The sequence below is a fragment of the Melopsittacus undulatus genome, chromosome 5 (genome assembly GCF_012275295.1).
Source record: "Melopsittacus undulatus isolate bMelUnd1 chromosome 5, bMelUnd1.mat.Z, whole genome shotgun sequence".
NCBI classification, from domain to species: Eukaryota; Metazoa; Chordata; class Aves; order Psittaciformes; family Psittaculidae; genus Melopsittacus; species Melopsittacus undulatus.
The window spans coordinates 40,748,823-40,762,067 of record NC_047531.1 but is presented as its reverse complement, the minus strand read 5'-3'; the positions used below and the strand labels follow the sequence as shown (position 1 = coordinate 40,762,067).

General features: G+C 52.8%; 1 protein-coding gene across 1 annotated transcript; it reads left to right on the top strand.

Moving 5' to 3' along the window:
* Positions 1 to 5,445: 5,445 nt before the first annotated feature.
* Positions 5,446 to 10,654, top strand: GC (GC vitamin D binding protein). The gene is made up of 12 exons (XM_005150477.3): positions 5,446 to 5,579; positions 6,826 to 6,895; positions 7,176 to 7,308; positions 7,428 to 7,639; positions 8,412 to 8,544; positions 8,677 to 8,771; positions 8,967 to 9,096; positions 9,225 to 9,427; positions 9,670 to 9,802; positions 9,922 to 10,019; positions 10,236 to 10,368; positions 10,456 to 10,654. The coding sequence occupies exons 1-12, from the start codon at positions 5,462 to 5,464 to the stop codon at positions 10,507 to 10,509; spliced, it is 1,512 nt and encodes a 503-aa protein (XP_005150534.2). The 5' UTR covers positions 5,446 to 5,461; the 3' UTR covers positions 10,510 to 10,654.
* The last annotated feature ends 2,591 nt before the right edge of the window (positions 10,655 to 13,245 follow it).

Below are 13,245 nucleotides of genomic sequence, written 5' to 3'. Positions count from 1 at the left end.
GACTGGACCCCCAACTCCAGAGGGAGTCCACCAGCCCACCTGCTGCCCACACCTCAACACTCCCCATTGCCCCCCACCCTCTGAGCTGCCACCACCACGGCCTTGGCTTTGACCAGCGCGGGGGGGGGGGGGCTGTGCCCAGTCTCCAGCTGGCTCCAAGTCCTGCACTACCCTCTCCTGCCCGCAGCCACTGCTTGTGCCGGGCCGGGGCTGCACCGCCCAGACCCGGGACGCAGTCCCCCAGGGCGGTGGTTTCACGCAGATGCTGGAGCGGGCGGGGGCTCTGACAGGTACCCTCTGTCTTAACGTCAGGCTCCTCCCCGGGAGCGGCACCAGGCAGGGCTGGGGCTCTGTTTCAAGACCCCAGACACAACACTTGGCCCCTCCTTGGGAGCCCAAAAGTGGGCTGTAGGACCCCGGTGTCAAGCACCCAAAATGCACACTTAGTTTCTGAACACCACAATGGGCTACACAAGCCTGATGCCCGAGCTCCAAAACACAGTACATAGTCTGTTTCTCAGCCTCCCAACAGTGGCCCCAACACCCAAAATGTAGGAGTTAATCTCCATTTCTGAACCCTAAATCTGGCCAAATGAGCCTCGTTTTGAGTGCTACAAATGTAGCACTTAGCAGTTTTTTATGCACCGCAAAACTGAGTGGTCCCTGTTTCAGACTCCTAAAACACAGCACTTTTAGTCTCTTGTGCCTCAGCTCCAACACTGGCCACATAAACCTGGTTCTGACCCAACATATTTACTTATTCCCTGCTTCTGAGCCCTAAATCTGGCCAAAAGAGCCTTGTTCTCAGTCCCCAAAATGGAGCACTTAAGTAAGTTTTTTGTGTGAGCCCTGAAACTGACCAAGGGTGTGTGTTTTCAATCCCCTAAACTGCAGAACTTGATTTCTGATGCTGAACAGCAGAAGGCGAGACTTGGTCTGTGTTTCTGAGCCCCAGTATTAGCCCAGTGAGTCACCTCATTTCAAGAATGCATACACGAGACTTGTTTCTAAGCTCTAAACCTGGTTTTTGTGCAGCAAAAGACTTGACTTGGTCTCTTTGAGCCCCACAACTGACCACATGAGCCAGTTTCGAGACTCCAACACCCGGGGTTTGGTCCCCATTTCTGAGGCCCAAATCTTGCCTTAGTGGCTCCATTTTTAAGCCCTCAAATCATAAGACTACCTTTCTTGTTTCTGAACCCCATAGTCTCAGGGAGCTCGGCCAGACCTCTGAACCCGGTTTTGGCTTGCATGGCTCAACTCTAGAGCCCCCCAGGGCCCACATCGCAGTGACATGGGGCTTGCTCCTTGCCTCGCAGCACCAACAGGGGCCGGTCACCGCTCTGGGGCCTGGCGCTGCTAAGCCATAACCCTCGCTGGAGCCGCAGACCGGCCCCAGTCCTGGCTGTGCTGGGGAAGGGGCCGGGAGACCGACGGTCGTCGAGGGCGCCGGGCTCCGACCCTTTGGGGTCCTGCCGTCCGCCCGTTCATTCCCTGGACAGTGGCGGCGCCATGAGCCGAGCTCTGTTCCTCGGAGTCGCTGTCCCCGAGCCCAGCGCAGAGTCTGTCTCTCCTTCCCTCCCCGGTCAGAACCCAAGGAGTGGGGTGAGAAAATATCCAGCCAAAGTCCCGGCAACGCCAGTTTCCATGAGAACCACTCATCTCTTCCCATATAATCTCTGCTGTGGATATCGGCAGCGGCCCCGGTAACTTCCACCGTGACCCAACTCCGCCCCTCGCGTCATCCGGAGCCCCACTGGACTGATTCTGTGCAGTGACGCCCATACGGAGCGCTCCGAGCAGCGAAGCCGGGAGCAGCCCGGTCCCGGCGAACACCCGGAGGGTTCTGGCTCGGGTTTGCGTGGCCGGCGGTGGTGCCGCTGCAGAACGGGCCCGGCTGTGCGTGGACAGCCGGGAAACGCGTCCCCTTCTCCCGGGAAGGGCCCACCCGAGCTCTATCCCCAGGAGAGGGCTCAGCTCGCTCCCCCATCACATCCCCCGCATCTCCCTCCCCAGACACGGGTCACACAAACACCGGTACCCTCAGGAACCGCTGCGCAGCACCAGCCCCGCGTGTCCAGGTCCCGCAATTCCTCTGCCGCGCGGTGCCGGGGATCGCGCAGCAGGTCCTGGAGCTCCGTGTGCCGAACCGGCGTCCTGGGGCCGCGCACAGCCCACGGCGGCTCCGTGGGCATGGTGGGCACGGGGCTACTCTTCCCATGGCCGACCCCAGCTGCAAGGAGCAGACTCGGCCCAGACTAGTCAGCCGACCTCCACTCTGCATCCATCATCACATCTCCCTATCTTCACCTTCCTTGTAATCCCTCTGCCCCCAGGTGCGGGTCCTTTACCATCATCCAGGAGGGTCATACCTGGGGGGCTGCACCAGCTGAAATACATAGAACAAACGAGGGAAAAGAGGGGAAAACAGGGAAAAAAAACAAAATATGGGATAATTAAAAAGAAGAAAGACCCCTTCCCCCACAATTTTTTATTTATCTTTTTTTAGAACTCTTGTCTACTTTGGTAAATCCCTGTAACTAAAAGGAATCTCAGACCAGCCTGGGAATTGTCTTCATCTATGCAGAACACACGCCATCAACAGGGATGGGGGTTTCTCTTCCATGTTAGCACAGTCACAGGGTCCTAAAACTAAACCATTCCAACAAAGCCCTGCAGCTCAGAGCCTGAAAGACAAGAGATAAATAAGGGCAGATACTTCTGTGGGTTGGCAGATGGGGACTTATATATCAGAATAATAAAGTGTGATTTTGCCAACTGATCCTTCTAAAGCCTTGTGTTTCTACACAGGATCTTTCACGTGCCCCCAGTTTCCCAGGTCTGAAAACCCAGCATTGCTGTACTCTGCCTCCTTCCTGCTGGTGCAGCAGCAGCTCCCTGTTTTTTCTTGCAGAGGATTAGGGAAAAAAAACCCACATGAATGTAAGTGCAAGCCCCTGGAAGAAGCCAGACCTGTTTTACGCTTCGTTCATACCTAGTTACCTAAACCTGAATTCCCTCTGTGCCATTTAAAGACCTGAAAAAGACTTCTATTTGAACAGAGATCGTCAGTATTTTCCCAAGATGCTGGTTAGAGCAGCTGGAGCCTCTGCCTTGGGTACAATTCCTTGCTATGTGTCTGTATGCAGCAATCAGATCTCCAGCATCTCTTCCACTGGGTTAACCCCCCCCCCCCCCCCCAAGTTCTTCTAGACTTGGTTAAAGCCAAAGTTTCTCCAGACTCCACCTCTGAGATAAAGACTGTCAGGGCAGAAGCTGCTGCCTGAGCACTCACAGCCCATCCACAAGTTACACATCCCCAGCCCAAGACTTTTCCTGCAGGCACTGGGAGACCTTTGCAGTGGCAGCTCCAGTGAGCCCGTGGGTTCCCTTTTCCACTCCCTACTCCTGATTTTTGTGGCCTGGGGCCTTCCAACACTTAACTGGGTTCTTCCTCTGCTTCCATAGGGGCCATGAACTGTTCTTACCTTGTTTATTTGCAGCTCCTGCTGATAGTGGTACCTCCTTATCTTCTGGCTTGTGCTTCATCGCAGAGCATGGGACACTACAAAAGTCCTAGACTTTGGATAAACATTATGTGTTAACAACATTCTTCTTACACTAAAGACAAAACACAGCACATACCACCTTATAGAAAGATTGCTGAGAGAGCTGACTCAATCCCAGTCAAAAGTGTGTCTAGGTAAAAGTCCATGGCTTATGGGCTAAAAATTCAGCAAATCTACCTGCTCATTCTAAGGAAGTAAAGCTGAGCAAAGAGCACACTGAACACACAATACTGTAACTCTCAGGGACTCAGACCATTTAAAATTTACTTTTTTAAGTAAATAAGTGGCTTTCCGTCCTCCAGCATCGGCATGGCTTGGTGGGTCTGTGTGCCTGCTTCTGAGCACGTTCCCACTGCACATCCCCACAAGGGTGCTGTGACTTGAGGAAAGCACCAGCCATAGAGGCAAGCCTGACTTTGACACAGCTTTACTGTAAGGCCACTCTCACGCTAAAGAATTTATTCCTTTAGGTTAGATGTAAGAGCCTTCATTGAGCCAGTGTTTCTGTCTATGACAAACGCATCAGAAAACAACCAAGCAATCTCGCCTGTATATTTCTCTCTAATTCATTTAACTTCACTCACTGTACCGATGAGACTGGAGAAGGGAAATGTTGTGTATAGAGTGTCTCATTTATATACCTTACATACGTACAGGTCCTATAACTGGGAGTCATACGCATACACCTTAGAGATTCATAGAATAGAATCCCAGACTGGTTTGGGTCGGAAGGGACCTTAAAGCTCATCCAGTTCCAACCCCCTGCCATGGGCAGGAACACCTTCCACTAGACCAGGTTGCTCCAAGCTCCATACAACCTGGCCTTGAGCACTGCCAGGGATGGGGCAGCCACAGCTTCTCTGGGCAACCTGTGCCAGTGTCTCAGCACCCTCAGAGGGAAGAACTTCTGCCTTACATATAATCTAAATCTCTCCTCTGCCAGTTTATAGAAGCACCTGAGCACAGGTGAGCACAACCCCAGCACACCACCAGTTTTCAGCATTTTTCTCCTCCTCTGAGGAGCTGCTGAGCATCCCCCAGGGTTTGCAGTGATTTCACAATCTGTCTGGCTTAACCCAGGGTTTTGGCAATTCAACAGCCAGCTACTGGGAAATCAGTTTGACTCACACAGGGTAGTCACAAAGGAGAGGGAATATCTGTGTTTATACCCAAACAGCACATCACCCATGTTTCTTATGTAAGCACCATGTAATCAAACCCTCCTCTGATCTCAGAATGTCCTGACTGCTCCACTTTACCCATACTATGCTGCTGATTCTGCTTTATTATTCCTCAGTATTAAAACCATTGTCCCTGTACTGAAGAGCATCTCAGCTGGCACATTCACCTTGGTGGGGCTGCTCAAAGGGAAAAGACACCCATAGTGTCAGTAAAAGCAAGAAAACCCACGTCTGCACACATCTGGATGTGCACAGAGTCCTCGTCACCTCTGGTTTAACCCTGAGCCACCTCTAGACCCCAGCTATCATGGGCAAGAAACAAGCCCACCACTGGAATATTCAGAGGGTATTCAAATGCCAGTTCAAATGCCAGTTGCTCCAAACATCTGCAAACTCTTCATACACTTGCATGGGAAAAGGGACAGTTGGGATTTGGTTGCTCAAGTCAGCTTTTGCTCCAGCAAACACAGCTAACCCGGGGTGGCGTTTGCTATTCTGCAGCAGGCTCAGGCCATGGTGCCCACTGTCTGCCTTGCTAAGGCTGAACATGACCCAGCAGCACATCCCCCTTTTGCCAGGTTAATAATTCAAATGAGTCTGATTTTGGAGGCGCTGGCACCCAGGCTATGGCCGGCAGGCCAAGGGTGCTTGCCCTGTGCCCTGCTGCCAGCATTAATCATTGACCCTGCAATTAGCACTGCCTCCGTATAAATGCTTGGGATGAGTTTCCCAGTGCTGCTTTTCGGCAGGAGGAGGGAAACCAGCTCCAACATGAGGACAGCTCTCACCCTGCTGCTGCTGTTAGCCACCGTGCATGCCGAGCACCGAGGTAAGGGCATCTATTGATCACCTCTATGGGGCTTTGCACTCCCCCAGGGACAAGGAGTCCATCAGCTCCAGAGGTTTACAGTGCCCAGTGCCAAATCATTGAACAGGAATGCAAGAGAGGGTTGGGAAAGTGTGGGATCATGTTCTGGTATCTGGGAATCCTCTTTGGGGTGAGGTGGGAGGGGAAGATGCTGGGGTTGGAGGGGAGGGGATGATGCTGGGGTTGAAGTGGAGGGAGAGGAGAGGATGGCATCACAGGGCTTCTCCTCTCTTTCAAGTGAAAACGAGATTTTCTGACCCCTCCACAAGCACCATTTGATCGCAGAACCAACCCCCCGATGACAAGGGTGCCCTGTGCCACCCCTTACCCTGCAGGGGATCTCCCACCTGCCAAAAAGCCTCCAAAACTCACTTATCCCGCATGGCTTTCTGAAAATGACACAAAATGCAGAGCTGGCACTGGGACAGGACTGACAGCGCTGATCCCCTGAGGAAAGAGAACCGTGTTTTAGCCCATCTTCCCCTTGCTCCCCACTGTTACCAGCCCTGCAAAAGCCCAGCCACCCTTTCTTTCCCACCAGAGCAATGTGACCTTTCCTGTAATGCCACATAACCCCCTGGCTTTGGGGACATGACCCTGCTCCATGCTGTAATACCAGTAAATACCGGTATCAGTATTTACCCTGCTGGTATCAAAGTCTAACTAAGGTGCATCATAGTAAAAATCAATAGTGCTTTTCCAGGGATGAGAGAGTCACTGGGACTGTCTCCACTGCTGTGTGCTCCTGACCTCCATGGTCCTGCCTCCAGAACTCCAAACCCTGCCACAAAAGCCAACAACATGCACTGCGAATAACCAGAGGGGTCCATTTGTACAAGGGGGAATGCATGTTATGCTTGGAGTACAGTTTGTGGTGGTGTAGCATTCCTCATTCCCATGCTGGTGCCAGGGAGGGAAGTGGAAAGCGAGAGCAAAACAAGGGCTCAAGTGGGAACAGATTGTTCCTCGAATTATCATTTTCCCTGGCAAAAAGCAAAAAAAAAAAAAACCCAGTTATTTTCTGTAGGAAACTGAAGCAGAAACGTGGCTTTGTTGCCACCCAAAGAGAAGGGCACAGGAGGTGGCACTGCAGGGGAAAGCAAAGCCAGCATCTTCCCAAATCCCAGCCCATACCTGGTCCCAGCTCTCCAGCCACTACTCAAGGCACAGATCCTACTCACAAATCCTTCTTTTCCTGCCCTTACAGGTAGAGCTTATGTCCGGGACAAAGTCTGCCAGGAGTTTAAGACCCTGGGGAAGGAGAACTTCCGAACCCTGTAGGTACTTCCTGCTGTACTCACCCTCCCAGGACACTCAGCACCTAAGCCAAGACAAAAAAAAAATAAAGAAAAATAATATTAGGGAGGGAAAATTAATTCCCAGGCTGATTTCCAAGGAATACTTTGGTATTCCTTGTAGCACCACAGCTGCTCCTGCTGTCTTGCATTGGCTGATGGTGTTAAACCTGCTTTGGTAGAACAATGCTGCAGTGTGAGTTTTGTTTCCTGAGAGGGGAGCGTGCCACCAGCTCATCCTCCCCTTGCTCCCTGCCCACAGGACCATCATTGCCAACAGCAAGAAATACTCCAACGCCACCTTCGAGGAGATCAACCACCTTGTCCATGAAATTGTCTCCCTCGCTGAGACCTGCTGTGCCGATGGTGCCGACCCCTCCTGCTACAATGCTGGGGTGAGGTTGACTGAAATTGGGTGATGGACCCCAAAACCAAGGATGGGATGGGATGGGATGGGATGGGATGGGATGGGATGGGATGGTCCCTAGCACATAACCTCCTCTCCTACCCACAGTCCTCAGCTCTCTCAGCCAAGTCCTGCAGCAAGGGCTCACCATTCCCAGCTCACCCCGGCACTGCCAGCTGCTGTGCCCATGAGGGACTGGAGCAGAAGCTGTGCCTGGCTGCACTGCGGCACCCACCCCAGGAGCTGCCCCGCTACGTCCAACCCTCCAATGAGGAGCTCTGCCAGGCCTTCAAGAAGGACCCCAAGGACTTTGCCGACAGGTCTGCCTGCATGGGGTGGCACTTGTTCTCACCAGTGACACCCAGCTGAGCTTGAGTGGGTCCCAACAAGCCAACCTCTCCTGGTCTTGTCCCTCTGCCATCGCTGCTGAGGCTCTTGGTGACCATCAGGCTACCAGTGCATCAAAGATTGTGGTGTCCTGCAGCTGCCCAGGCCCCAGGAATGGGATTTAACCAAAGAGAGGAGGGGTGCCATTGTTTGTGTGAATGGCTGAAGAGGGGCCACCAGGCTACTCAATGGCTTTGTGCCATAAGCCAGCAGCATGGGGTGGTATCCGGAGAGCTCCTACTCCTTGGCATCCCTAATGCCCCAAATCCCCAGACTTCCAGTGCCTAAAGGGGCCAACAAAGAATCTGGAGAGGGGCTTTGTCAGGAGCCTGTAGGGACAGGACAAGGTGGAATGGCTTTAACCTGCCAGAGGGGAGATTTAGATTAGGCATTAGGATTATTAAATATTATTATAATTATTAATTATTATAAATCAGTTCTTCCCTGTGAGGGAGGTGAGGCATTGGCACAGGTTGCCCAGAGAAGCTGTGGCTGCCCCATCCCTGGCAGTGTTCAAGGCCAGGTTGGACACAGGGGCTTGGAGCAACCTGGTCTAGAGGAAGGTGTCCCTGCCTGTGGCAGGGGGTTGGAACTGGATGAGCTTTATGGTCCCTTCCAACCCCAACCAGTCTGGGATTCTATAACCCTGTGATCTCCTGAACTCCTCCCCATGGTGCTGGGTCTCTTCACCCACCTCTGCCGCAGGTTTCTCTACGAGTACGCCAGCAGCTACAGCGAGGCACCACTGCCTGTGCTCCTGGGCTCCACCAGGACCTTTCTTTCCATGGTCTCCACATGCTGCATCTCCCCCATGCCCACCGCCTGCTTCCTGAAGGAGGTGAGGCCCTTTGGACCACTGGGCTTGTCCTCATCCTCACTCCCCAGGGAGCTGGGTGAGCACTAAGGAGAGGTGTCGGGGAAAGGCATCCATTTCCATTGGATGACATCTCCATTTTTCTTTTCGTGGCAGAAACTGGAAAGGAAATCCTTCTCCCTCCTCACTCTGATGTCAAACCGGGCTTGCTCCCGCTTCATGGCATATGGGAAGGACAAATTCACCTTCAGGTAAAGGAGGAAATGGCCTTTTCTGTCCTTCTGTCCAGGAGGGCTCTGTGGACAGCAGAGGTGCAGAGCAAGCCCCATGGCTCCCCATAACCTTCATCCAGCATCTCTACATGGCAAAACCCCTGCTTGGAGCTGTCACAGGGGAAAGGGAAGCTGAGCTCTCAAAGCCCCTCATACACCTTGTTCCCCCCACAGCTACCTCACCTCACTTGCTCAAAAGATGCCCAGTGCTTCCTTTGAGGACCTTTTCCCCCTGTCCTGGGATGCTGCTGAGGTGTTTTCCCAGTGCTGTGACTCAGTGGCTGAGGACTGCATGCAGAACAAGGTAGGGAGCCTGGAGCCCACCCCAGAACCACCTCTGAGCCCACAGCAGGGCTGTGGGAGTTAACCCCATCCTAGTGAGGGGTCCTCAGCCCCACCATCCCCACACCCCTTCTGCTCCCCTCCTTGCAGTTATCAGAGCACACAGCCAAAGTCTGTGCCGCGCTGTCGGCCCGAGATGAAAGGTTTGCCGACTGCTGCAAGGGCAAAAACCTGATGCAGAACTACTTCTGCATCTCGGCCCTGCCACCTGCGCTCGCCCCAAAGCTGCCCGAGGCGCAGAAGCCAACGAGTGAGCAGCTGTGCAGCAAGGATGCAGCTCACCACACCAAGAGGTGAGTGGTACCTATGGGGCTGAGCTGTTCACCCTTCCTTCTGCCCTCATCTTCATTGTATGCTTTGATTATGTCCTGGTTTCACCTGGGATAACTGATTACTAGGATAACAGGCAAGCACCCTCTCTTCCCTTGGGGTATCACCTCCAGGGGCTTCACAAAGGTGCTAAAAGCAGCCCCCACCCCACACTGAGCAGCAGCAGGAAAAAACCTCATCCAAGCACTTGTTTTCCCTGCTCCAGGTACCTGTTTGAGTTGGCACGGAGGCACACCAACATCCCCGATGTCTTCCTCAGCAAGCTATATGATGCAACTGAAAATGTCAGGGAGGAATGCTGCTTTTTCAAAGATGCCTCTGCCTGCCTGGACAGCAAGGTGAGCAGTGGGGATGGCTCCATTGGCTCATCCTGCTCTGCCCTCGCCCCAGCCCTGTATACCCCAACAATCCTCAGAGGCCTCTCCCAGCCTGGTTACAATCATCCTCTGCCACCCAGCGCCAGAGGATGGGAAAAGAGCTGCCCCCCTTCCTGGAAAAGGCCAACAGGTTCTGCAGGCAGTACACTGAGTTAACTTTCCTTGACTTCAAGAAGAGGTAAGGATTTCCCTCCTCCCTGAGTGGATCAGCAGGTACAATTGGAATTTGGCCAAAATTCTGATGATTCATGGATGGAGACGGTGGTTTTGAGCCTAAAGAGCAGCAAAATGTATATAAACATATAGCACACTCCTCATGGGGCATCCAGCCCTGCTCCCTTCCATCCTCACATGTCACCCCCCCAAATGCCATACCCCATGTCCCACACCACAGGCTGCGGGAGAGCCTGAAGCAGACGATGCCTGAGGCCAGCCCGGAGCTGCTGAGGCAGCTGGTGGAGCAGCGAGCAGACTTCGCCTCCACCTGCTGCTCCCCCAACGCACCCCCCTTGTTCTGCGCCTCCAAGGTAAAGCCATGCCCCCCACCCCACACCGTACTGGTGGCCACCCTGGTGCCCACGGCTGCCCCTTGGCTCTGTACCCCTCTGTTTTAGGTGAGCTTGGAGCTGGGTGACGCATGCGATGGAGGGTCCTGCCTGCTGGGCTAGGTGCCCTGATGTACGCTGCCATCAGGGAACGCTTGTCTGGCCACACGTGGATGGAAGAAGGAGATACGGGGCTGGGGAAAAAAGGGTCATGGCCATACACCCCAGGGTTGAGCTCTTCAGGGCATTCAAGGAAGCAGGATGTTGAAAGGAGCATAGGGAATTTGGATGGAGGATGCCCTGCCACTGAGGGTGCCACCAAGCCCACGCTCCCTGCAACAGCTTCGATGTGTTCCTGCAGATGCAATAAAGACTTAAAAACAATTCCTTGGTTGCTGCTGGAAAGGTGGGAGGGCTGGGAAGGGGCATGGCCCAGTGCTGCAGGCGGGAGGAGGAGGACGTTCCAGGTCTAGCCCTAGGAGCTAGCGGTCTGAACAGCTAAGCAATAATACCAAAACCATACATCGAGTGCCCCAAAGATGGCCCCATGGGGGCATTTGATATTCATCAATCTAAAGCTGTCTGCATCAGCATCCAGATGCTCTCCCATTGTGGTGGCATACAGCAGTAATCACTGACCTGGGGCTGCCCCCCCCCCCCCCCCCCCCCCAGTGTTACAACCTACTTTTGGCAGTTCTTTTCCCAAATAATCAAAGGTTTTCATCCTTTCCTGTGACAGTCTCACGTCTCTGCTCTCCAGGGTTCCGAGAAAAACTGGAGAAACACACTTAGGCAAGCCAAGAACATCTCCTCTGCTGCAAGCCTGTTTCTAGGAAATGTGCTGATACGTATTAAAACAAAGGACAGGGAAGCAGCAGGTCTTGCTCCCACTGCAGCTTTCCGGGTGAGACGTGCGCACTGCGATACTCCAGGGTGTTTCCCAATGCTAAAAGCCTGGGCACGCTGGAGGGAGCAGAGAGCCAAGGCCAGGCTCTGCCCAGAGCAGCATCACTCACCCCTGCACACCCAGAGCATGAACCTTCTGGCAAGGGATTTGCTCTACACATTTTAGAGAGCAGACGTCACTGCTGCTGCAGTGTCCCAACAACTTGGCTGTCCAGGGGCTTAAAAAGCCTGAAGCCCTGCTTGCAGTCAGTGGTGTTTATTGGCATTGATGTTCAGGCCCAGTTCTGCCCCCTCTGTCACAGCACTAATTACAGAACCGTAGAGTCACAGAATGGTTTGGGTTGGAGGGGACCTTAAAGCTCAACCGGTCACCTTTGTTCCAGCCTGGCACAAGGGATGTGTCCCATTTTCTTTGCATCAGAAGCTGCCCATCAGGGCTCAGGGAACTTCCACTTTTTCAGGTGGGAGATGCCATGCTGCTCCGAGCCCTCCTGGCTACCCTCTGGATCTGACCCATGGCTGCTCCCTGAGATGAGGGTCCTGCTGCCCACTGAATGATGGGATAAAGTAGGACCATGACAGAACTGGGCCACACAGAATGGCTTCACCACACTGGTCCTCAGCCAACATCTTTTCTGGCTTCCTCACACTGTACCTAACACCAGGTGACAAAGTGCCCACCCCCGTGAGCCCTGTGATGGACAACCAAGCCCCGATCCAACCCAGCTAGGGAGCTAACTCCCGTACTGACCATTTTTTAAACACTGCCCATGCAAAAATGCAGAGGCTGGTGCTTATGGAAGGGTGAGGAGCACCCCAGGGAAACTGTGAGGCCAAGCATGCAACGGCTCACAAGCTTGGGCATTGCAGTGCTGCGCAAGGGACAGCCGTGAGCACTACCTCACATCAAATCACAGACCAGTTGGGGTTGGAAGGGACCTGAAAGCTCACCCAGTTCCAGCCCCTGCCAAGGGCAGGGACACCTTCCACTAGAGCAGGTTGCTCTAAACCACATTCAGCCTGGCCTTGAACACTGCCAGGGATGGGGCAGCCACAGCTTCCCTAGGCAACTTGTGCCAGGGCTTCACCACACTCACAGGGAAGAACTTCTGCCTAATCTCTGATCTGAATCCCCCCTTTGTCAGTTTAAAGCCATTCCCCCTTGTCCTGTCCCTACAGGCCCTTGTAACAAGTCTTTCTTTATGTGTTTTGAAACAAGGGGAACACAAAATCACAAAATGGGATTTATAAACCTTTAGAATTAGTTTTAAGCAATGTTAAGTTCAATGGCTTTGTAACAGTAGCAGTGGAAAATTACTGAGGTGCATAATACATAGAAAAAAAATAGAGTACAGATAGAGAACATACTGGCACAAGATAAATCGTTATAGTTTATGTGGTCTTAAGAAAAACAGTCTAGAAAAACAGGACACAGGGATAAGGAGTATCTGGGAAGAGCAGGTGTCCAGGATGGGCTATGGGTAAACTAACTGATAAGTAGGAGGATAAGGGGATTATTATGCCTCTGGTGCTAGTGAACCAATTAAACTGGTATAAACATCTACTGCACGTGCTTCAAAGGCTGCCAGAAGTGATGAAGATTGTTGGAAGAAGTAAACGACCCTCAGAGACCACCACCACAATTCTGTACGCATGCGGGGAGCTTTCTGGAAAGTGATGTAATCCATACATAGCCTCATGAATATGTATGTGTGCCCAGGGACTATATAAGGATGGCTTGTGTAGCAATAGAGAGACACACGTTAGGAGGAGTTATCCCCCGTGTCTCCCAGCGCCACAATAAATACCTGCTTGTCAGCTTGAAAACTTTGTTGGCAAGTTTGTTCCTGGAGTTTTCTCCGAATCAGTTTTCTCTAGAAGCCCAAAGTGATACTTTCTAGCTAGCCTGATGGCAGTATCTGGTTGATGGGACTGGGAAGAGGAGATGCTCCA